The 24715-nt window shown below is 41.2% G+C and overlaps 1 protein-coding gene across 1 annotated transcript in view; it reads right to left on the bottom strand.

The window, feature by feature from the left end:
* Positions 1-24715, bottom strand: part of TMC1 (transmembrane channel like 1) — a 114744-nt gene that overhangs the window by 34459 nt on the left and 55570 nt on the right. Inside the window, exons 7-9 of the mRNA XM_019518229.1 lie at positions 11459-11565; positions 10000-10098; positions 4357-4499 (exon numbers count right to left, since the gene is read on the bottom strand). Of these exons, the coding sequence (XP_019373774.1) occupies positions 4357-4499; positions 10000-10098; positions 11459-11565 (349 nt within the window). The remainder of the gene's footprint in view (positions 1-4356; positions 4500-9999; positions 10099-11458; positions 11566-24715) is intronic.

The raw sequence follows: 24715 nt of genomic DNA on the forward strand, positions 1-24715 counted from the left end.
TGTTTTTAGTGAGCCATGGAGGCTTATATGCTCTCCTGCCCCCTTTGACCCTCCTGGGGATTACCTTCCTCTGGACTTGGAGGATCGTCTCCTTAAGGAGCGACCACTCCCCTTGGACACCCGGCTCCCCTCCCGTGTGAGTCTTCAGCACTTCTCCAACTATCCTCCTATATAGTTCTTCAAATGTTCCTACCATCAGAATATAAATCCAAAAAATTTAGTCTGATACCACAATGAGTTAAGGATATAAGGCACATGAGGTAAGGATACAATGACACAAGGGAGGTGCCCAGTTTATGAACTCAAACTCACTTTCTCACCACAGATTTTTTTAACTTGCTTCTGTACTACTGCATTAAGGAAATTCAGCTGGATGAGAAACTCAGTAAGAAATAAAATATCAAGACAAGCTAATATTATCTTCTTTTCTGCCACTTGCCTTTTTATATGCTTATATCTGGGACTTCTAATATCATAGGTAGCTTGCCTTCCCCTAACGTCTTTATTTCAGGGTATTATCCACCTTAAAGTGACCAATGGCCAGATTTTTTTGTATTATATTATTTCAGTCACCTTGTTAAACACAGAGAGTAAATACATCACTGTACGGTGCCTATACATGTGCTTTGAGGTGTTCTAATTAGACTTGATTAATTGAGTCCATTGGAGCACTCTAATTAGAATGCTCCAGCATGCTCCAGAGTCACATGTATTCAGTATCCCACAGTTCAAAATGGCAGTGGGTTGCTTTAACTAAAATTCATTGAATGAGCTTCAGTTCAAAGTGCCCCACGGTCATTTTGAAACATGGGACACTGAACGTACATGATACTGTGGCATTTTAATTAAAACAGCTGTCCAGGCCCTGCTCTAATTAAAACACACCCCCCTCCACCCAGAGCACACGTATAGACACCCACAGGATGAGATGAAAAGTTTAGTACCAGATATTCCATTGAGTTCATGCTTAGGGAAAAATAATGTCTCTATTAAATGTGAACTATATTCCCAAAAAAGGCACCTAAGCATCACATGAAAGTGTATTTACATTAACCCAAGTAGGTAATTATGAATACAGAAAGCCCTTCTAACTTCTCTGTGCATACAGAACTTTGTTTGGCAGTGAAGCTGAGGTAAAGCTAATGCATCTGGTTTTACTGTTGTTGGAAGATACAAAAGTACTCTAGGTTTGTGATGCAGGCTTTGGAAACTGCAGCCCTATATCCTGAGCAGGGCTCAGGGCTATATCTTCTCCATTCTTCTCAAAGAGATAGTCAGTGAGCAACTCAATGTTTGAGGTAGGTATTGGACAGAAGGATTTGGGACAATTTAGAGCTGCCAAGCAAACAATGAGAATTCAGATGTCTAACTGCATATTTCAAATGACCTATTTTGCATTTGTATGCAAAAAAAATGGATATGATGTTAGGCAGCTATTTTTAAGAATGTGACCTAATATGAGTCTGAGATGTTAGATTTTTCAATGTACTGATATAGTCAATGGCTTGAAAATTGCATGAGAAAAGCCTATTGTGAATATTTATTCTGTCATCTTTTGTCTTCACAACCCCTTGTCTCATTTGGAAATCTTTGGGGGAACATACCTTCAAATACTACATTTCACAAGCTTTTCAACATAATAGAAACAATGTATAACCATCCATAAAGAAAGAAGTAACTTGAGGGTAGCTATTTACGTGTACGGTTACAGAATAATGAGGGAAGAGATTCCAAATGGTCTCCTGAAACCTTGACTAAATCAGTCCCTCAAATCAATTTTTCTATTATCTCATTGCTACAGATCCAATCTAAAGATTCTTAATAACACCTGGAGCTATGGAGAACAAGCCCCTATGCAAACACCCAAACTCTTCAGGGTACCACAGGAACTGCAGAGAAACCTCTTGAACTTTAGAGTGCCTTTGAATGAGGTTGGTCATATCTCCTGCCCCCTCTTTGGACAGGCAAATCAAGACCCTATTACAAGATGCAACAGAAACCCTTGAGGAATTCAGAATGCAGTCAAATTAAATATGCAACCCAAAGGCTACAGATTTTTCTATTTACTAATGTGCAATTGGATAAAAGAGGTGTTGAGTTGAGCCCTAAACCTAATAGTTGATTTTCTCCACCTATGCAAACATTTCTCTTCTCTGTCCACAACCACCAGCAAAACAATCTTTATTACACAGGGTTTAACCAAGAAGAACTGTTCTTAAGGTGACCTAAATACAGATTAACACTGGTATCTTGGAAATTAAGCACAGGGAATATATGTTTCCTTGAGGGTATTGGTTTTTGTTTTGGCTTCAGAGATTCTGTGTTGTAAGGTGGAGGGTTTTTTTGTGGGGAGGAGGAGTGATTGGGGTTGGATGACTGCCATCTACTCAAATGTAATTCCCTGAGAAGATGCAGTGAGAAGAATTTTCTAATCTATAGTGGGCTACACTATAAAAGAAACATTTTTAAAAGCTGTTCTACAGCAAAGTCAAAAACTACGCCTGCCACCTTGAAATAGGTTATTCTTTCCGCAAACACATGCATTTTGTAAACAAGACTCAAAATGGTTGCGCTTGCCTCTGTGCGTCTTACATTTTTCCCCATGAATACCATTTACCCTTTCCAAGAAACTATGTATTACTTGAAAACAAAACCTGTGTTTCTGAGAATGAAGACCTTTCAGCTTCTGCTACCTAGCTACACTAATGATCTTCAGTCCTGACCTGCATGCTAATCCTGGGCTTTCTAATACTGGGCTGCTTCTGCCCTACTAGAAATTGCATTCATTATGTTAGGTGTTCTTCTGATTTAAGCCAGGAGGCATTAGGGACCATAGGCATAAATTAGGGACCATAGAGGGTGCATCTACACATTAAATTAATTCAGCGCAAAGAACTCCAGCGCAGTTTGTGTCAGAGTTAATTGCTCCTAGGCACAGTGTTTATACACATGCCCAGGATTGCAGCACAATGAGCCCGGGCAGTGCAGCCCCAGCTGGCAGGAGGCCCAGGCGGTCAACCTGCCAGCCTGGGGCTGCTCCTTTTGGGCTCAATGTACTGAGGAGGGGCTGACTGGGGCACAAGGGTGCTATACTGTGGAGATAGCCAGCAGGCACACTGTAGCACACTGTAGCACCCTTGTGCCCCAACCAGCCCTGATCACCATCTATATGTGCACTGTGGCAGAGTAAATAACTCTGCCATAAAATAATACTTGTGTTGGGCAGTACTGACCTATGGTGGAGTGAATTAGTTTACTCCAGCCTAATAGCACTGCTTGTGTAGATGGTGACACTTTACTGCAGAGCTAATTAGGCAACTCTACAGTAAGCATCTAGTGTAGATGCACCTAGCTATAACGTTTGTGAAGCCAGTAGAGTTGCCCCAGATTATGCCAGCAGTAAATCTAGCTCAAAGTAATTTCCCCTCCTGTCCTAAACCAGGATTTAAAAACAGAAATCTAGAGGTAAAAACATAACACACACACTAACTAGTATACTACCTACATTTTCTTTAACTTATCCATATGCTCCTTCCTGTTCTTAATGTAGGAAGTTTTTAGCATGGTCTAAATATAAAAAGCACAACTAGAGATTTTGCCATGAAACAGTAATTCTTTGCCATGACCAATGGCATTAATCCTTCTACACTACTGAGCAAATGTGAGCTAACCATGATAGTCCTGCTGAGAATCATTTACTGCTTGCTGTGAGTGATGCAGCTGAATTCTTTACCATATGTTTGCCTCTTCTCCTGTTTCCTTTTTTTATTTAATCCACTCAAAGTATGATTAAAAGAACAAATGCATTTCCTAGATGTGATCTGACGTTGTGTTAGGTGCATAAGGGCTGATGGTTCTGTTCCCCATACTATACATTTATTTTACCCCTTTAAGATGCAAAGGGAAAGTATTATTTTATTTCAGTGACTACCTTTTCCAGACTGTAATATATTTTATGGTACAGAGTGAATAAATACTAACCTAAGAAATGATATGTTGCTTTAACATACTTCGGCGTTACTTTGAAATGGTATCCAATGAGATTTGCGTCAGTTCTACATTAGTCTTGCTGTTAAAAATGCTGTATTTTCATCTCCTATAGTGCATCGAGTGATGTTACTTAGGTGGAGCCACCAGAGCAGCTGCTGCAGGCACTGACTTTGGCAGAGGGTGGAAAAGAAATGCCACCACAGCCACATGAAATCTCCATTGTCCCCATATGTCTCTACTCCTCCAGTTGCCCAGCTGCTTTGTTACACCTCTGATTGCATCTTTTGTCATAAGAATTACAGCAGGCAATGCTAAAATTATTTTTAAAATGAATTCTTTACTCCCCTAAAGTCAGAAGGCACTTACGTTCGAATGACAACCATGAAGCTATAGCCAATAGTTCCAACTCCCACAAGGAAGTATGAAAGCGGCATCCTGAATTTCAGCCATCCAATTGTTCTTTTGTTGTCATAATAGCCATAAAAGAGCACAGAATACTGTGCAAGGCCCTGAAAAGTCAACAAGCAGCAGTTTAGCCAACTACCTATGCATTTGCATGAATTCTACCAAAAACAATATCTATCAAAGAAACGTTCATCTTCATGCACTCATAACTTCTCCAAACATTACTATGGTGAATATTACAGAATAATCTGGCCAGAAGAACCCTGTTTTGGAGTCTTTAGAGAAACTTAAAAAATCCTGTCCACATTTGCACATCCACATACTTTAAGGAACAACTAGAGATTTTATATATAGAAAAAACAACTACAGATTTTGCACACCTGTAAGTTAGGCATTTCAACTATAGTTTAGCAAGTTATTTCCCCCCCACCCAAGTGTTTTCCCCACCTAAGTGGAAAATGACTTTTCAACTAAATGGATAGTTTGATACTTGTATTCTGTATTCCCTAAATTTCCCTGCAACCCCAGTTTGGTATGAAATTCTTATTTTACTTCCTCTTTGCTGTCCCTAGGCTGGGATACAAGGTTCTTATAATTGTGAGTGAAGATTTGGGTTAATAATTGCCTGTGAATGCAGGGGACTAAACTGAGGGACTCAGGAGGCCCCTTCCAATCTAATGTGCCTATATTCCTGTCCTAAATGAGTGTATAGTGTTTCTGTCTGCTGTACAATAGTCAATGCATTTGGGTGCATTCATTGGTAGTGTCTGAAAATAATCCATAAAGTTATCAAAGACTGGTAGAGGGCCCTTTCAGAATAAAAATTTATCATTACAGGAGAACACTGTATTCAGAACCCTTTGATGAACAGCACAATACATGCACAGCAGCAGCAAAGCTCCAAACAGGCATAATTAATTCAAATCAAATTCTAGAGTTCAGTATGTGGAAGTGTAATTTGTTGATGTACTGTTGATGAATCATGAGATATTTTGATGCTAATACAGCAAGCTTCAGTTCTCCTAAGTTAAAAGGTCTATTTGCTTTCATGTTGTTGTTTTAACTGCTGGTATTTTTTAATTAATTCATTAGTAGAATATAATGTCAATAGGCTAACATCCTTCTCTTTTGTTTAATCACAAATCATACATTTGATTTATGGTAGTTCTTAATATATCTAAAATGAGTCACAACAATATCTGTGAAAATTCATTTAAAATTCTTGTAAGGGTGAAAATAAAATATTAATATACGATAAAAAAATTGCTTGAGTTTATAATTGGTGCATCTCATTTACACTGATATCAGACTAGCTGTTATAAAGACATACCTGCAGGTAAAATCACAGTGATGTAACTGGGGGAGTGATAAAGGCAACTGCCCTGGCCACTGACTGAGGAGAGAGGCAAATAAGAGAGGCTGCTGCTGTCAGCTGCTCATTCACAATTGCAGCAGCAACAGCAAGTTGACATATCCCTACTCTGCTGGTAAAAATCAAAGTTCTGACTGAGTCTAGCATCCCATTTAGCCAGCATGGTAAAAGGCTCTCCAGTTTTTGTAGCGTATGGCCCACAAGAGAGTGATGTTACCAGCATTACATCCAAGTGCCCTTGTCCCCTCCACCTGAATGACCAGGTACCCATGGTTGACTATGGGTTTTTTTGGCAGTCTGGAGCTAGGCTCAAATTTGCACTTCTGAAGTTGTAGTGGGACTCACTGGGTGCATCTACACATGCATTTACTCCAGCCTAGATTTACTGTAAGTAAGCTACTGCACAATGGGCATATCTACACATGCTTTTACGTGTGCCTATACTAAATGCACATTAGCCTAATGCGCATTAAGGCGATTTATGTGAGTCTACACATACATGTGCTAAGGTGCATTAATCTGGGTGTGCAGACAGATTTGGAAGTAAAGTTAGTCCCAAGTCAATGGCCACACACTTCGTTAATGTGCATTAGTGCATCCACGTTTGCTAATGTGACTTAGCTATTCATGCATAAATTTGATATCTGTTTTATGCAGGTGCATATGTAGACAAGCCCACTAAGCATTTTTGGATAGGTGTTTACACATGTGGGGATTAGGGAGAAGATTTGCTCCCAGGTCCCTGCAGTGCTGCAAGGAGTCCCTGCTGCCATTGGGTGCTAGCCCAGCAGCTGTCAGGCAGCACCAGGCCACCAAACAGCTGTCTCTTAGCCCTGGGGAGCTGCCTGCTGCTGGGGCAGGGACAATGTTAGCTCACTGCTAGGTGCCCCACCAGTGGATCAGGGCAAGGGGTCGGAACTGACCCTACTCCTGGAGCTCTTCCCAAGCCCTGTGCCTCAATCACTGGATTGGGGCATAGGGCTGGGGCCTGCCCGTGACCGGGACAGTTCCTAGGCAGCCCCAGGCTGCATGGGGAAGTCTGCATGTTCAGGCTGGAGCTGGCTGGGGACTGCCCAAAACAAGACAATCTCCAGCCACCTCCAAGCTGCATGTGCTTCCCACCACAGCCTGGGGGCTGGCAGGGAACTGTCCTGGTCAGGGGCAGGTCCCAGCCAGTTCCAGGCTGGGTGGGAAACTGTCCCCATACAAGGAGCTCCCAGCCCTACTCCACAATCACAATTGTGACCATGGAGTGGGAGCTAGGGAGCTTGCTCCCAGCTCCTGCTCCATAATTGCAGAGCAGGGGCTGGGAAGAAGCTCCCAGCCCCCACTGTGAGATTGAGGAGCAGCAAACTGTGCTAATGCAAAGTTAAGCATCTTGTGTAGACATGCCCACAGTGAACTACATTGCTAGTAAACACCGTTGTGTGGGTAAGATACGATAGGCATTTCCTTCTGCAAGAAGGTAAACACAATTATAATATTATTATTTTATTATATGATTGCCCAGTCTGTATTTCTGTAGAGTCTCATGCTATCCTGAGTAGCTGTTTCACTCACTCACAGAATTAAAATGTCTTTCAAGTCACTATGCTCTGCCAAATCAGTATTCTTGTGGGTGTTTAAACCTTCTAGATAATCCCTGCACTGTGTGGAATTAAGGATGTTGTTTCATGCGCTTTGTCTACTGAGGCATTCAACATCTTTTTAGCAGTGAAGAGGTAACCATAAGTAAAGGGTATTTCTCATCCTGTCCACTGCCTAACATAAAGATAGAAGAATGGAGTCTATTTAATGAGCCTTGAGACTGTTATTGCTTCTGTTAGTTGGTAATTGTTTGGGCTGCATAATTTACACGTTAAAAATTTAATTTCAGATAACAATGACAAAAAGTGTTTCTTTTTAATTTAAAAAAATCTATGGGCAAATAACTCAGGATGCAGAGAAGAATTTTTGTTTAAGTACCTACACTAGTTCATCGTTTATTTTTTAACTGATGAATTATTTTTGGCCTAAAGTATCTAAGATGGATGGTTCCACTCCCAGTCCTGAATAGATTACAGTTAATTTCCCCTATGGCATGTTTGTTCACCTGATCACTTTTTAAAGTAAGGTCCTTTCTTTTCTAACATTTAACTGGGTGTATCCCTGTCACTATCTCTTTCTTTGCTTTTGCATCCATGCTTTTCTCTCTGTTTGTGTTCCCTGTGCTATCTGGTACTCTGTCATTTGATAGACTTCTTCAGAGCTACCAAAGCCTCTTTTTCTCCATTTCTAGGATCTTCCTCTCTCCTACTATCAACTATCACAATGCTTCTTTCAAGTCCACTCTCTTTCAAAGTGAAAAGTGGATTTGGTATGTCTTTCAAAGGCCTCTTTCACATTCTCTCTATGATCACATGAACCTCTCACTCCCTTCTCTAGGCCCCAGTCTCTTTACAAAAGCCTGAAAGTTGCTACAGGGATAGTTTTTCTCTTCCATGGCTTCTCTCTGATGCATGGCTCTCTCTTTCTAAAAAGGCTATATCCCCAGATCCTTGTCATCTCTGCAATTCATATGCAGCATATAGCTCCTGATTATCCAGATGCAACAGAGTTTAGCTCTGTAATTAGTGACCTACAATAATTCTTTTCATACGGAGGGACATCACCCACTAGAGAATGCTGACAACTTTTTTTTAGGATCTAGAGATGGGCCATCACTTTAGGTGCCTAACAGAGTGCAGAATTCACCTGCCCAATTTTTCATCAAGTGTTGTGGAAAGAGGTGAATGCACTATTTTGAACACTTTAATAAATTAACATTTAATTTAATTTGGTTTCAGGGAGTCAACCTGAAAGAACTGCTTTAAAAGAAAATCAGTGAGTTTAATTAGATATTTTACTTATATAATGAGGTATTAAAAACAGACACCTTATTCACAGGAAGTCTACTACCAGGCTGAAAAAAGACTCCAACGATTTAAATAAAAAGCCAGAACCAGTCATTCCACACTCTACACATGAGGAATGAGCCATGAGAGTCAATGGCAAGAAAGTCCATCTGAGCACAAGGCACGGATATGTTAAAAAAATGGACAGTCCTGTACAGTCATGGTAGAACGGCCGCTGGACAAATTGATTTGGTGTGTCCTGAAGTGCTCCAGGAGAGTTTAGAGTTGCCATCCAGATAGTAGAACTCCTAAAGGAAAATTACTCGCACCCTTTTGAGACTGAATATCATTGAACTCCTAAGCCTTCAAAGCACTTCCAGCAGGCATGAACCCAGGCCCAGGAGATTTTATCTCTTGCATCTCATGATTTTTAACACTGATCCTATTGCTCACTGACTAATAAGAGACTGAACTGTTCTTGACCTGGGTTTGTCACTTCTGAGCTGTGAGTTGGCACAGCTAAATTACTTGTTCAAAGCAAAGGATATTCGCTTTCACGTCCAACCTCTTCTGCCATACTTATCCTTGTTGAAATTAATTAGAAAACTCAAGTGCTAAATTATGAGCATGTGAATAAATCATTGAAAGACTGCATGTTAAATGCAGAAGGAGGAGCATATGGAAGCTCTAGGGAAATATCATACATCTAAAGGGATGGTCTTCCTATTAATATGCAGAAAAAACTATAACTGTATGACTTCCTATTTTTCCTTAAGACTAATATCTTAAACCATTTTCAGTCTGTTTGTACAGAAGCTCCATCTCTTCAACCATCTCTTACAAAACAGTAATAAAGGATTTGGTCATCCTTCTTACTAGAGCTAAAATAGTTGAACTTTTTAAGAACTTTACAAAGAGTAAAAGCAATATTTTTTTTCTTTAAGAGAAGCTGTCAATGATGAGTTACTGCTCCTTTCTTTCAACTCACACTGCTTTATCAATCTGAAATTTCGACTTATATAAACACAGAGTATCAAATTTAGCCATAGCAAATAGACAGTACAGTAGGCATGCATTTAACCTAAAGATTTCTTCCCAAATTTCTCTCCTTCTTATTGCTAAAAGCACAGAAATGTGTATCTGGTCATAGAATCCTAGTATGCTTGGTGTTGGCTTAATATCATAGTCAGAAGTAATGGGATAAAATTTGACCAGATTTTATCTATTTCCATTTCTCTCTCAGAAGATATTCCATATTAGAATCACTGAAGTTGAACAGGGAAGTTCTATATTTTGAAGCCAAAGCCCTTCAGAAACAAAAGGAATAGATTAACATGCTATATTCACAGGCACACTTACACTGAAGTCCCACAAAGTAGCAAAGTTCATAGCATTTGCCTCTTCAGCTCTTGGGACAGTTTTTCTAGGTAATGTGCCATATGGTTTTCCCATCAATGCCTAAAGTAAAAAAAACCAAGAGTATATTTAACATTTTAAAACATAACACAAACCAGCAAAAGTAGCGTAGATCTGAACAAATTCAATGAAAACTTGTTTGTGCTACTTAACTTCTTTCTGATTTTAATCTGCCTTTCCAAATCCTTATATTAGTTGTTAGGACTGTTCCTGAAATACGTTGGAATAATTTTTTTTTTTAATTAAATGATGTTTTACTGAAATCAATAATGTCAAGCAGTACCACTTTCATTTAATGATAGTAAAAGTTTTAACCCCCAGCAATTTATTTGAATTGTGAAATTCTTATGCTACTTATTTTATTGCTTATGTTCTTAGAAACAGATCTGGCGATTATGGGTATTTACCTTTCAAGCAACATTCTGAAAGTCTCTTGGTCTCTGATAAGATGTCTGCATTACACTGAAAATACACATGACCAGAATGGTTTCATATGGGCCTTGACCTAACTCTACTGAAAGCAGTTTTTTATAGCACTGTAAATCCAAAGTAACTCCGTTAGCTTCAAGTACTCCAAAGTGTACCTGAAGCAGAATTTGGCCCATCCAGTGAAGAAATGTTGGAACATATCATGTCCTATAAAAATCCAGTGGATTTAATGTTCTGTGCTTTACTTGTTTATATACACTCACTGGAAGGTGAGTTAATCAAGAGGATATTCTGTATGGCTGAAATCAGGGTGGTCAGTGCAGGACTTCCATATCCCTTAAATTCTATTCAAGTCTTTTTTGTAGACTGCTTAAGTACCATACTGACCCTTGCACAGAAGTTATTTCAGGCTGAACTGAGTTCCATATTATGGAAGAGATTATTTGATTCACTTCTTAGAAATATAGCTCACAACTGGCCATCCAGGCTTATGGCAGCTTAAAATTATATCTGCGCCCTCCCAAAGCTGGACTGCTCAAGGTGCTATAACGGCTTCTGTCACAGGAAAGTTACAGTAGCCTCCTCAGGCTGCCCTGTGGGCCAAGAGATGTACAGAATAATCTTGTGCCTTATTTGCTGAAGTATGGGACCAATATATCCATCCCACTCAACCTCACCCTTGTCATCCCTCACCTGTTAGGGCTTGTGAAGGAGTCCTTGAGAGAAAGGTCTTAGAGTTATTTTCTGCATTGCCTGTGCCTGGAATTATCCCCCAGATAGGACCTTTTTATACCATGCTAGCTCTTTTATGTGGCATAAAGGGGCCAGATATTTGTAGAGGTCCTGCCACATGTTGTTTAACCAGAAATGGAAATTCAAGCAATGTTTCCTGGTGACATTTACCCTCCAATAAATATAGGAAATGCAATTAAAAACATAAAAGAAAGAAACATTTCAAATGACTTGTTCTCACCTCAGGTATCATTACAAGTCCAAAGGACAGGCCAAAGAGAATCATATTTACTCCATACATCCAACGCAAGAATATGAAATACGAAGCCACTGAAGAGCCAAAATGACCTATTGAAACATAAGAGGTAACACAGAACAGACAAGCCAGTCCTCTTGTGTAGTCATGTTAACACAAAGTTGCCTGAACAGTTTTAACACTTGCCTGAGAAATAGAAAATTAGAATTTTTTAAAATTCTATATAAGTTCCTAAGGTTTTATAATATTAACAATATTTTGTGATTGCAAAATAACATTTGTTACTTCAATAAGAACTTTCAATAAGAAAACAACCCCCCCAAGATATCATTTACAAATGATTATTCAATTACATAAATGAATATAAGTACTACTACACCGCATGATGCAATGAAACCTCCAGACAAATCCTAAGGGCTTGATTTTTAAAATATTTAGATGCCAAAAGATGCTTAGTGGGGATTTCCCAGTGTTATGCAGCTAACTCCCATTGAAAATCACTTAAATGCCTTGACAATCTAGGCCCTCAAGCTTACAAGTATTTTAAAATCTGCTTAGTTTCTAGACTGTTCACCATGAAGAAAATAAAATGTAACTGGCAAAGGAACTTCAAGAATTAAAACCAAACCAAAATGAGTATTTCATAACAGTGGTACAAAATGAAAGTTTTTTTTATTTATCTGGTGAATATTATGTACAGTTTTGGCACTCTAAGGTAATTCCTTTTTCCAGTGTCTGAGCCCATGTGTAATAGTCAGTATGGATGGACAAAGCAGAATTGGGAATCCTCTACCAAGGTCACCTGGCAGCTACTTATGTTTTACTGAGGCCAGTCTAGCTCACTGCTGGATCATTGGGTTCAATAAATACAGACATACATGAATAAGAAGAACTAAACAATGAACTTTATCTTCGATTTGTACTCTACCAAGGGACCGTTCCCATTTTGCAACTTCTGTGGTCTGCTAAGCAAGGGAGTGTATATATTATAACTTATATCCCTAGAGCTGGAATGAAGAAAAGTAGGTGTAGACTGGATATCAAAAAGGTCTTCACTGGTTAAAACAGACAGGCAATAGAATAGACTGCCTAGGGAAGCTACAGAGAAGAGGACTACAACCATTTTGGATATGGAAGAAAATTAAAGAGCAATCTGATCTTGTGTATATCAGATTTTTTACAATTTAACAAAATTGCTAACAAACTTGATGTATTGAAATCAGTTACAAACCCCAAGTGTACATGCATTCTGCCAGTAGGAAAGTGCTTACTGGAGCTGTTCTAAGAAAAGTAATTCAATTTTGTAGATGGCTTCACTATTTCAAATGTCAAAAAATCCAACCTTCAATTTTACAGAAAGCTTCTTCTTCCTAGGCAGCACACCTGGTAGGCAGTCCTGAACCCTGGGAGACCTGAGAAAACCCAAATGGCAGAGCTGCCCTAGATCTGTAAGCACTGGGATCTTTGTGGTTTCTCACTCTGAGATACCCTAAGGGTGTCCCAGAACTGCCTACTGTCCCAAAACCTGATTACAAGGCTGTCTACCTATCAGGCTGGCAAACTGATAGGAAATAAGGCAATGGGTCCAATGTCAATCAGCAATCTCTTCTGGGGTTAATCTACTCTTGAGTGCAGCGTATTACAGGAGCAGATCAAACACCCAACATTTTGGGGTAAAATTTTGTCTTCCTCCCAAGTGACAGAAATAGCATCCCTAAGTCTCTGCACAATGGGACAGTCTAACATTGCCGTAGGAGCCAGGAGTCATCATGCAGCTCTTTCAAGGTAATGTTGTTCAGGCTTTCCCGAAGCAAGGCAGGGATACGTCTAACCAAGATCCAGCATACCAAGAGTTAACTCTAGTTTGTTTACTGCTTTGTGGCCTACACAGGTGGAAAGCACTAAAATAATGCATCAAGAGCCCTGATTGGGAGTAACCAGGTGTTAAATAGTCACACCACAAACCCTATAAAACTGGCTACCTCTGCAGAGACAGAAGAACATTATATTAGGAAAGAAATAGATTTAATTTGAGGCTAAGCTGATTTTTGTTTTGTGCTTAGTTATTTTAACTTCTGTTTCACTCAGATTCCTGACAGTCAGGGTTTGAAATACAGGGAGGTGCTTGGGGGGTTTAAGCCCCCCCATAAGAGATGAGAGCCCCGCATAACAATGCTTTTTGAAATAAAAATGATCTTGCTACTATCCTTTACATTCTCAACTACAAAAAAGAAGAAAAAGACAGTTACTATCTGTTAAACTCCATCCTAGACTATTCTGACATATTTCTCAGAGGCCTTTCTGGTTACTGAGATTATTCTGCATTCTGATACATCTTAAAACTTTTTGAAATTCAGATAACAATGACAAAGCAGCTGAGTAAGAGCTCCATATCTGCAGCTTAACATCTTGAGAACCAACTTTCTATGTGTGCTCTTCCAGCCAACTTTGTCTCTATCACAACACCAGATGCAGAAGCTAATGCACTGAATGCCATGCACATGAAGTTGCTCAGTATAAAATATTCTTCACATCAGACTGTCTTCTGTGCATCACTGATACACAAGTTTTAGCAATGACAGTGAAAAATAATTTATAAGTCAGGCTTTATTTAATTATGTACAGCTTGAAAGATTGCTAGCATACACGGGAAAGTTTTAGATGGGACAGGACAACGGGAGGCAGTTTGACCTAAAGGACAGAGCTTCATCTTCTTCTTTGAAAAGAAAAAGAAAAAGCTCTACTGCTGATGGCATGAAGTCAAAAAGCCTCTTTGGCTAGGTACAGACAATCAAAAAACCTAAGGAGGAATCAATCTAAGTTACACTGCTTTCTATAAGCGGTATACTTTAGATCAATAGCAAACAGAACACACATTCACCCATTGGTTGTGGGGGAGGGGAGGCAAATCTTAGACCAGGTTCCACCATTTTAAACCACTCTATGTGTACTGAACATCTGTTCTGTTATGACTGTAGACCAGTTTTGTGTACCAAACTTCTGTTCTGTTATGGGTCTAGACCAGTTTCCAGTCACTTCTACTGGTAAAAATATAATATCTGTACCTGGCCTTTGGCTTCTATTTCCTTTCCCATCCTGGGTTTTCTTCTCTGTTTTGATTGTAATGGTCTGTGGGTCTCTCACTAGGTGTTTACACAGTGCCTAATACAATGGAGCCCTTATCTACTCTAAGGAATCTTATTATTCCAAAATAAATTATAATGATACCAGCTGAGGGCCTGAGCCTCAGTCTAGACCCTAATGAAAGCAAGATTTCCTCTGAAAACAAGGATGAAGCTCTTTATGATTTAGGTGAGAATTCAATGAGTTTTTCATTACTACATGGCTCTGCTGTGCTAATCACTGTAGCTATACACATTGATCACTTGGCCTTTGTATTGTATGCTACAGTGGTTTCTGGTGATTTTCATAAACTGTTCTGTTACTATATTACTTATTTTCTCTGATAAGGGCCCACTTGATGCTTTATTAGTTAAGATTAGCCTCATAGCCCATATAATCCTGGTAATGTTTATAGAATGGAATGGAGCTATAGTTACTAATTAAAGATATCACTATCTGGGACTGAATTAGAGGAAAACACTCTACAGCATTTACATCAGAACATAAGGGCCAGGGGCAGACATTCAAAAAGCCTGAGCCTGAATTGATTCAGTCTTTGCAGGTTAGTCTAACCTGCCTAGGCTGAATCAGTTTGTAACTGTTCAGACATCCCAAAAATGCAGGCATGTGCCTGCAGTGGCTCAGGCAGGAAGCTGGGGTGGGGAGAGGGGTGGCTGTGCTACAGCACTCCTCCCTCCCCTTCTACAGTGCTGAGCTGAGGGGGGCATGGCCAGGCCATGGCAGGATGCTCTGCTTAGGGAGGGGTTCCCCTCCCTCCTTGATAACAGAGCATTTATCAGCTGTTTTATCAGCATTTAGCACCCCATCAGAAAACAAAGCCTCACTCATTAGTCCAAGCTCTTCTTAAACAGCTTTTTCAAAGGAAGAAATGGAGGGACATTACCAGCTGACCTGCAGATTAGCTCCAAAAAGCCTTAGGCTGACACTGTCCTGTCTGCCTTACACAAACACCTCTCAGCATTAGCTAGCATACCACATACTGGCTATGGTCCATGCTGTGGGAAAGAGGAGGAAGGGATTCCTGCTTAAGCAATGAGTGGGGGGCAGAGGGAGGGGAGTGGGGTGGCACAAGGAAGCCAGGCAGACCCTGGTATGCCTGCAAGTCGCTTCTGGAGCTCCATCCAGGGAGCAGAGGGAAGGGGTCTGCCCAGCCCAGAGAGCATGCCAGGATGCTGGGGGACTCTGATTTAACTTAAACCAGGAAGCAGTCTGGGACAGACATTACATAAACCAGTTTGAGCCAAATCAGTGAAGTCTGATACTACATTCAACCAGGTTTATCTCAAACAGGTTTCAGCCATTTTCAAACTGATCTATGTACACTAAATGTCTGTTCTGTTACAGGTTTAAACCAGTTTCTGATCACTTAAACCAGTTTGTGTGTAATGTCTGGCCCTAGCCAAGAGCTGTCATAGGTCCATTTTTCCCAGTATCCTGTGTCACACAGTGGCAGAGAGTGGATGCTAAAAGGGAAAGTGAACTGGGTATTACCAGGGCTTTTTCTGCTGTTCTTCTCTCACTTGCAGCCTCTAGCATTTAAGATCTAGGAAGTTTTGATTCATAGGTTGTACCACTAACTTCCATGTTCAATAGCTACTGATGCCCTTTTCCTCCAAGAATTTGTCCAATCCTTTTTTGAATCTAGCTAAATTGTTAGCTTCCACAACATGTGGTGGCAATGAGCTCCACAGTTTAACTGTACACTGTGTGGAAAATAACTTCCCTTTGTTAGTTTTAAACTCACTATATGCTAACTTCACGTTGTGACTCCCCTAGTTCTTGTATTGTAAGAGAGAGCAAACAATAAATCCTTATATACTTTCTCTTCGCTGTGTAGTATTTTGTAAATCTTTATCATATCTCCCACCAAATGTCTCTTTCTAAACAGGATAGTCCTAGTGTTTTTAATCTCTCTTCATACAAAAGCCCCTCAATACCACTAAGCATCCTTGTGGCCCTTCTCTGTACCTTCTTTAGTTCTTCCTGAGGTGTGGGGACCAGAACTGGGCACAGTTATTCAAGGTGTGGTTGCAACATAGCTTTATAAAGGGGCATAAGGATAGTTACAGTTTTGTTTACAAGTCCCTTAATAATCCCTAACATTTTGTTTGCCTTTTTGAAGGCTGCTGAACACTGAGCTGATGTTTTTAGCGAACTGTCCACAATGACTCTCAAATCTCCTTCCTGTGTATTAACAGATAATATAGACTCCATCACAGTGCAGGTATAATTTGTGTTATTTTTACCCGTGTGCATCACTTTACACTTATCTACATTGAATGTCATCTGCCATTTAGTTTCCCATTTGCACAATCATGCCAGATACTTCTGTAGTTCCTCACAGTCCAAAAATCAACAGAAACCACCATAGCATAAAATAAAAAAGCCAGGTGTACAATGTGCACAGCTACAGCAATTAGCACAGCACAGCCATGGAGTAATGAAAGTCTCGTTGAAATCTCATTAATGAAAACCTTATTGAACCTAAATCATAAAGAGTTTCATCCTTGATTTCAGAAGCAATCTTACTGTCATTAGGATCCTGGCCCAGGCCGAGGCCCTAAGCTGCTATCATTATCATTTATTTTGGAATAATAAGAATCCTTAAAGTAGATTGGAGTCCATTGTCTTAGGTACTATGTAAGCTTTGAATAATTTTGTCATCTGCAAATTTGGCCACCTTGCTATTCAAATCACCCCTTTCCAAATCATTTATAAATACATTCCATAGCACCAGTCCCAAAACAAATCCCAGGGAAACCTTGCTATTTACTTCTTCCCATCCTTAACATTGACTATTTATATTCACTTTTCACTTTCTAAAAGCCAACTTCTAACTCACAAGTGGTTGTTCCCTGTAATCCCATGATTATCTAACTTAGTTAAGAGCTTCTGATGAAGGACCTGTTAAGGCTTTTTGGGAGTCTAAATATACTATGTCAACTGGATTACTCTCCCTGCTTACTGACACCCTCAAAGAATTCTAACAGAACTCTAGTAGGTTGGTGGGGCATGATTTCACTGTGACAAAGTCATGTTGATTCTTCCCCAGCAAATCATGTTCATCCATGTTCTGAACAATTATTTTTACTATTGCTGTTTTCCATCAATTTTCCAGGAACAGAAGTTAAGCTAACCAGTCTGTAGTTCCTTGCATCCCCTCTACAGCCTTTTTTAAACATGGGAGTCACAATGGCAATTGTCCAGTCCTCTGGTACCAAGGATGTTTTTAGTGATAGGTTGGATACTACAGTTAAGAGCTTGGCAATTTCTGACCTGAGTTCCTTTAGGGCCCTAAAGTGAATGCTATCAGGTCCTGTTGAATTGCTACTATTTGGTTCATCAATTTCCTCTATGACCCTATCTACTGAAACCTCAGTTTGGATCAGCTCCACTGACTTATTCATGGAGAGGAGTGGATCTGGTGACTGAATTTCCCTAACATCTTCCACAGTTCAGTCCAGAGTTGCTCCTGCCCTACTCCTCCCCCCCACACCCTCCACCCATGCAGCAGCCAAAGAGAGCTCCAGGCTCCCCCAACTGCCAGCCCTGGGGTGGCAGGGAGCATAGGTGATGGTCCTAATTTCCACAGGGTTGGGAGAGCTGTTCTGGCTCTGGCTGCCTTCCTGCCACATGAAGATTGGGACCAGTCCCAATCTCCATGGGACAAGGAGAGCTTCAGGGCAGCTCCCTCTCAGCCACATGGAGATCAGGACTGGTTCCAATCTCCACTGGGTGGGGACAGCTCCCTCCTAGCCACATGGAGATCAGGGCTGGTCCCAATCTCCATGTGGGTGGAAAGCAGCTTCTGCCAGAGCTGGGGCAGCTCTTCCCAGTCTGTGGAGATCAGGGTTTAGCCAGGCAGCAGTGGCCCCCTGCTGCGCGGGCTGACCAGGAGCAAATTGCTCCCAGTCAGGGTCCATATGTGCACTTAGGCCTATTAATGTGCCTTTTTTTTAAGTACATGTATGTATTGGTGTTAGAAAACAGCCCATTAGACTAATTTAATGCATGCTAATTGATATGCACATATAGATAATGATACTTTAATGTGTGTTAGATTAGTCTAATGTGCAATAAAGCATCTTGTATAGATGCACCCAGAATGTATGGCTGATCTCTGGCTGATACAAAGGACATTTAATTACAACCCATCTGATCTCTAGTTGCCTTAATGAACCTGTGTTACACATTGTGACTAGTGAAGCAACTGGTGACCTTAGAATGGACGGAACAGCATGAAGGAGTCTGAACTATACTAGGAGAGGAGGGAAAGGTCTGAGGATCCGAGTCAGTCCTTTATTATTGCATTCCCTGACTTGTTTTGCTGATCTTCCAGGTTTCAAATTTAGTCTCCACTGTTTGGAACAACAAGATTTGACACATCTTTGGAAAGATTCTGTGTACAAATGAGAAAGTCACATGCACTATCCATGTATTTATATTAGATGCAGTAAACAGACAAAATAAGTAGAAGTTTAATCATCATATTAGTCAATGATAAAATACAATTCCCTCTAAGGCCAAAGTATGTTGAGCTTGGACTCTGTCCAAATATGATTTTTAAAAGGATAGCTGAGGAAGAATCACTCAGCTGTCTGTGTTATGACTGGCTGAACAAAGTACACCTTATTATTTTTCAGCGTAAATAGTTACAGCCATACTTTTTATAAACAGCTAACATAAAACAGATGACATTTGAAACTCAAAACTTGACATATAATTATCATTTAGGAGTACATCCATGATTTAACTTGGAAAACAATTGGTCAAAAGTTAACAGAGCTATGAATGTTTTCAGTGTAATGAGTATAAACAGGACACAGGTTCAGTCTGACTGATGGGTCCCCTATCTAGAGAGGTTTGCACATGTGCATGTGTGTGTGGAGGTGGGAAACGTTCACCAAATAACATAAGTTGTACAATTATATTACTATGATTTAATGGACATTGTGGCAAAGCGGGCCTCCCCCCCTAGCTACAGTGCTAGGTTCCCCACTTGCCTTTGGGCACACCACCCACCTGACTCACCTGCCACACCTTGTTCTTAATTATTTATGATGTTAATTAAGGCAGGAGGCTGCCCATTCATTCCCCAATGCCAGGAGGCATTATCTGTGGCTCCGTACCTCCCCTACACCACAGCCCATGCCTCACAGATGGCATCCATAGTTCCCACAGTCACCGACCACACACAGGGCCCCAGACTTCTCTAAGCAGGACCCCTCTAAGATCCCTCCATTCAGGCGGCCTACCCTACCTTCACTCAAGCTATCTAGCTCCCTGAAACTATTTTCCCTCTTGGGTGTGGTTCCCCCGGGACCTTTCTCCATATAGGCCCTGGCCTCACCTCCAAGGTCAGTCAGAAACCCCAGGCCCTCCTAGCTCTGGGCATCCCTCACAGTGGGCGCCTGGCCCTTTTGACCATTCTGGTCCTGGCCCCAGCATTGACTAGTCCAGGGTACTTTACATCAGGCCTCTGCCACTCTAGCCCCACTCTCTCTCTGGGGTCTGCCTTCTGGCCCTTACTAGGGGTTACCTGCCCTGTGGTAGGAGTTGGGGTAACTCACACCACAACTGGTGTTCCAGGGTCTCACGGGGACTGTCACTCCCCCCCTGGAGCAGCAGGTCATTGTGCTCTAAATATAGGTGTCTTTGACCCACACTCAGCCCCCCAGCAGTGGAGGACTTACTGGGGTCAGGACTCGCCCCTCTCTCTTGGGCTGAGCCCCCTTTACCTAGCCTCTGGCCCACCTTCAGCCTCAGGCATCTAGGGACATACCTTGGCCTACTCCACTCACGCAGAGCTCCACACCACCCCCTCACTTGGGGCTCCAGATCTTTGCCCCCTCACTGAGGTCTTCATTTCCACCACCTCACTTGGGGCCATGGGGCTTCCTTCCCTGGTGGGCTCAGGTGGCTGTAGCCATGCCTGGCCCCAACTACCGTTCCTCAGGGTCTCACACCCCACAGGGCTCAGGTGGCCATAGCTGTGCCTGGCCCCAACTGCCTTTGGTGTTATACAAACCCACCCAAAGGTGAGGGCTAGGATTAAGGCACCCCTTCCCACCTTTCCCCAGGGTGATAACTGGCTGGGAATTTTCTGGGGTCTCCTGTGCCACTGAGAGCCCCACCAGGCCACCCACTCCCATCAGGGTGCAGTTTTAGGTCATGCCCAGGACCAGGAGCCTCCAAACCATCCCCTACAGCTCCTGCCCTTACCTCCAGGATGTTCCAAGCAACCTTGCAGCCAGGCAGTGTTGCTACCTGGCCTGCCAGCAGGAAACTGATCTATTTATATAGGCAGCCAGGGATCTAAAATGGCTGCTGCAATCAAGGACCTGCTGGCTACTTGGCTCAGGTCTTAAAGTGGCAGGCACCAAAAGTGCCCTGCCATACTCCTCCCCCCTTAAAATGGTACTTGGGGGAGGTTTCCCCTGCTGCTCCTCCAAAGTAGGCTCCCCTCAGAGCCTGTAAAAGCCCTCAAGTGGTGAGCACCCTCAAAGATGCTCCACCACACACCTCCCCCCTTAAAATGAGATCTGGAGGGGCTTCACTTGGCTGCCTTCCCTGCTGGGCTCTGCCCCAGCCTACTGCAGCCCCTGCCATGTGGCGAGCATCCCAAAGGTGCTCTTCCAAAGACATAAACAGAATTTAAATGATCTTAAATCCCTGGTCTTTTTAGGTGTCACCATTATGACCACCTTCACTCTGATACAATTTATACTTCACTGTTCAATGGCAGAAAGAAATAAGCTGAGAATGATTATCAGAGATTGTCTCTGACATTTTGGGCTGAGACAGCTCTTTAACTGAAGTCTCTAATCCCAACACTGGAGGGAAAAAGATGTTCAGGTCAAATTCCATTTATGAATTCTCTCTTTAAATCTGTTTATAAAAACCTGATTGTCAAAGAAGGTACGCTAACATACACTTTTATCTGTTCCTCTATTTCCATGCACGTATAGAGAAAATATCAATCTAATGGATAGCACTAGTAAAATGGAGTTGAACATTCTTTCAAACATCTCCTGTGAGATCTAAATAAAATACAAAATGAAGTTGTACAAAACTGACTCCATGGGATCCAAGTAGACTTTGTTACTTTTATGTGCTGGCAACCAGTCAAAATAGCAGATGAGCATTACTCTATTTTATAGTACTACCTGTTCCCCTATGAAAGGTTTGAAAAGTAAACTTATTTTTTAACAGCTAAACCACAAGTCTGTACTTCTGACTGACTAATATTGGAAATCTATATCATGCACAAGGCATTCATAAAATCAGACTTGCATTCTCCTCTGAGCAATCAAATCTGTATTTTCCCTCATAACAAGAACATTTATAATAATAAAAACAGTTGGTTAAATTTGCTCAACACAAGAAATCGTACCAAAATATTTTCCATATCAATTAATTAAGAGGCAAAAAACAAGTCCTTGAATTCTTTTTTCCTCTTATGTATCCACGGCAGTATTATGTGATAAACGAAGCTAGTCACATGCAGCACTAGATTGATAAACCATTCCTTAGAATAAAGTTGACATCTTATATAATTTTTCTTGACCAAATATCTGCTATCCATGTGATGTTAATAATGTTCCCAAGCTTGTAAGAAAGGTAACCAGTCTGAATAGATCTTTCAATCAACCATTTGAAATTTACAAGCAAGGTAGTTGAGTCATTCATTTCTATAACTATTATTTCTTCCCTTGACATAATGCTTCTCTGTTTTTCAAATAACATTCACAGCACTGTGCATCTATGTTTAGAATATATTTTTCAACTGAAATGACAAAATCTGACCCTGGGACAAAGACAACAGAATCCCTCTCATTGTAATCCACAGGCCCCAGCTTGCATACTTTGGACATCTCATTAATGACCTGCAGAATCTCCTGGAAAATAATCGTCATGTCAAGGTAACCTTGGGGAAGCAAGCCTGCCCTAGCTTACAGGAAGCCTTCCAAACTTAAATGACATTTCTTCAGCAACAGGCTATCTGACTCTTGTACTCACCAAGACACCAGGCCTTGCTATGCACCCATACACCAACTGTGCCCCCCTCATCAACACAGACAACATCCCCATTAGACCAAACATCATAAATTATAACATTTAGGGTTCATTCAACTGTTCTTCTACCCATATCTTACATGCTATCACCTGCTTACAGTATGCCTTTGCTATCTACATTGGATAGGCAGAGTGATCCCTACATGAAAAAAATTTCCTGGCCCCTGGGGAACCCTGCGGAACAGATGCAAGGGCTCCACAGGCTGCATTTGCCCCATGGGCCAAAGGTTGAGCATGCCTGTGATATTGTATCATCTTTTCATACTCTGCAGCCCATGTATAATAATATTCTAAGAAAAATTAAAAGTTATGAAATTTGGTTGATCTAGAAGTAAAAAGTGCTGGATAATAGAGGAACAGTACTACAGTATTTCCATTTTAATTCAACTGAATTCATAATTCTCTCTTACCTCAGAGTGGGCAGGGAGCCATTGCCATAGGGCAGAGTGGGCAGGGAGCCATTGCCATGGTCCAAATGGACCAAATGCCAGTTATACAGATGGCCCAACACACTAATATCAACATCAAAGGGCTCATCTGCAGAAGTGGTTAAAGGCATGCTGCCAAACTCACTAATTCTAGTGATATTTACTACTTAGTCTTCAATGTTACTTGGCCTGGAGAACAAGCTGTCATACAGACAGAATTCACTGATAATTTCAGTTACCAGGACACGAGCATAGTTCATCCCTGTGCATTAGTATATCACATGACTTCAGCTAGTAGAGGGCTAACTATCAGTGACAGATGTGGCTTTGAACTAACCATAAATAAGAATATTATCTTTTTTTTAACATTGTCATCTAATTACAACTGAGCCTGGAGCCCACTCCTTCCTTTCTACCCTTTTTTAACTTTTAGGGTCTCCTCCAGAATAAGTCATCTTGTTCTCACACAATACTAAACACAACAGTCCTTGTCTACAGGTCAACAGGACGTCTTCCCTGTGCAGAAGGAATTTCCACCAGCCTAATATATGTATGCATCACTTTTCAGCAAGTACTTCAATAAAAAAGCCATATCATTACCTCCATTGCTCAGTCAGACAAACTGAAGAACAGTGGGTGTGTCTACACATGCCCCTATGGCACTGTTGTTACTGTATCATCATTTAGTACTTCCTTTTGAAATAACAGCACAGTTACAGCCCGTACTGCACTGTATGCACAGCACATGATTATTTTTAGCTGCTACGTCAGCATCGCAACATGCTATAATGAGGGAGTTCATTGCTACAGTGATGTAGCTTCAGCAGCATGGTTTTTGCCCACAAATGCTACATTGCCAAAGTTCATTGCTACTGCGACATAGCATCATATGTAGATGCACCCAGTGAGGTAAAATGACTTATTCAGGGTCACCCAGATGATTAATGATGATGCTGCCAACAGAGACCCAGTCCAGTGCTCTAACCCTCTAGGCAACACTCCTTTCCATTGAATAGATGGCTCTGTTGTGCCCGTCCCAGACCTCCCAGCATAAAGAAAATATATTAGGGTCAGATCAGTGCATTCAGTTCAAGTAAATTAGCTTGGATCAGGTGTGAGTATGTGGAAGAAGGCATGCCTAGAATATCTGGCTGGATGGCTGAACTTGTAGCTCACAAGTAACCCATTTACAGGGGGCCTCAGACTTGCTTCTTCGAGTTGTTCTGATCTTAAATTTGTGGAAGATGTTGCAATTTTTGACTTATTAAAAACCTTGCTAAATGAAAATATATCTAGTATATTTCTGACAGTACAGAACTCAAGCCTGAATAAGTAGTCAAATACACACAGAATCTAGATGAGAAACTAAACTGCAAGAAAAATTGAAGCACCTGTAACATTGTCTTGCAGCCTTCTATGTCAGAGAGGTCCAACAGACAACCCATGAACAGTTAACATGCGGCTCACAGGGCTGTATAGGCAGCTCTCTCAATGCCATGTGGCAGTGGAAAGCCCAGAGAGGCATGATCGTGTGCCACTGGTGCAGCCCGTGTGGTGGGGCACCACCGTCACTGCCCATGTTGGGGGGGGGAGA

The sequence above is a fragment of the Gavialis gangeticus genome, unplaced genomic scaffold, assembly GCF_001723915.1.
Source record: "Gavialis gangeticus isolate Ggan-Ray unplaced genomic scaffold, GavGan_comp1, whole genome shotgun sequence".
NCBI classification, from domain to species: Eukaryota; Metazoa; Chordata; order Crocodylia; family Gavialidae; genus Gavialis; species Gavialis gangeticus.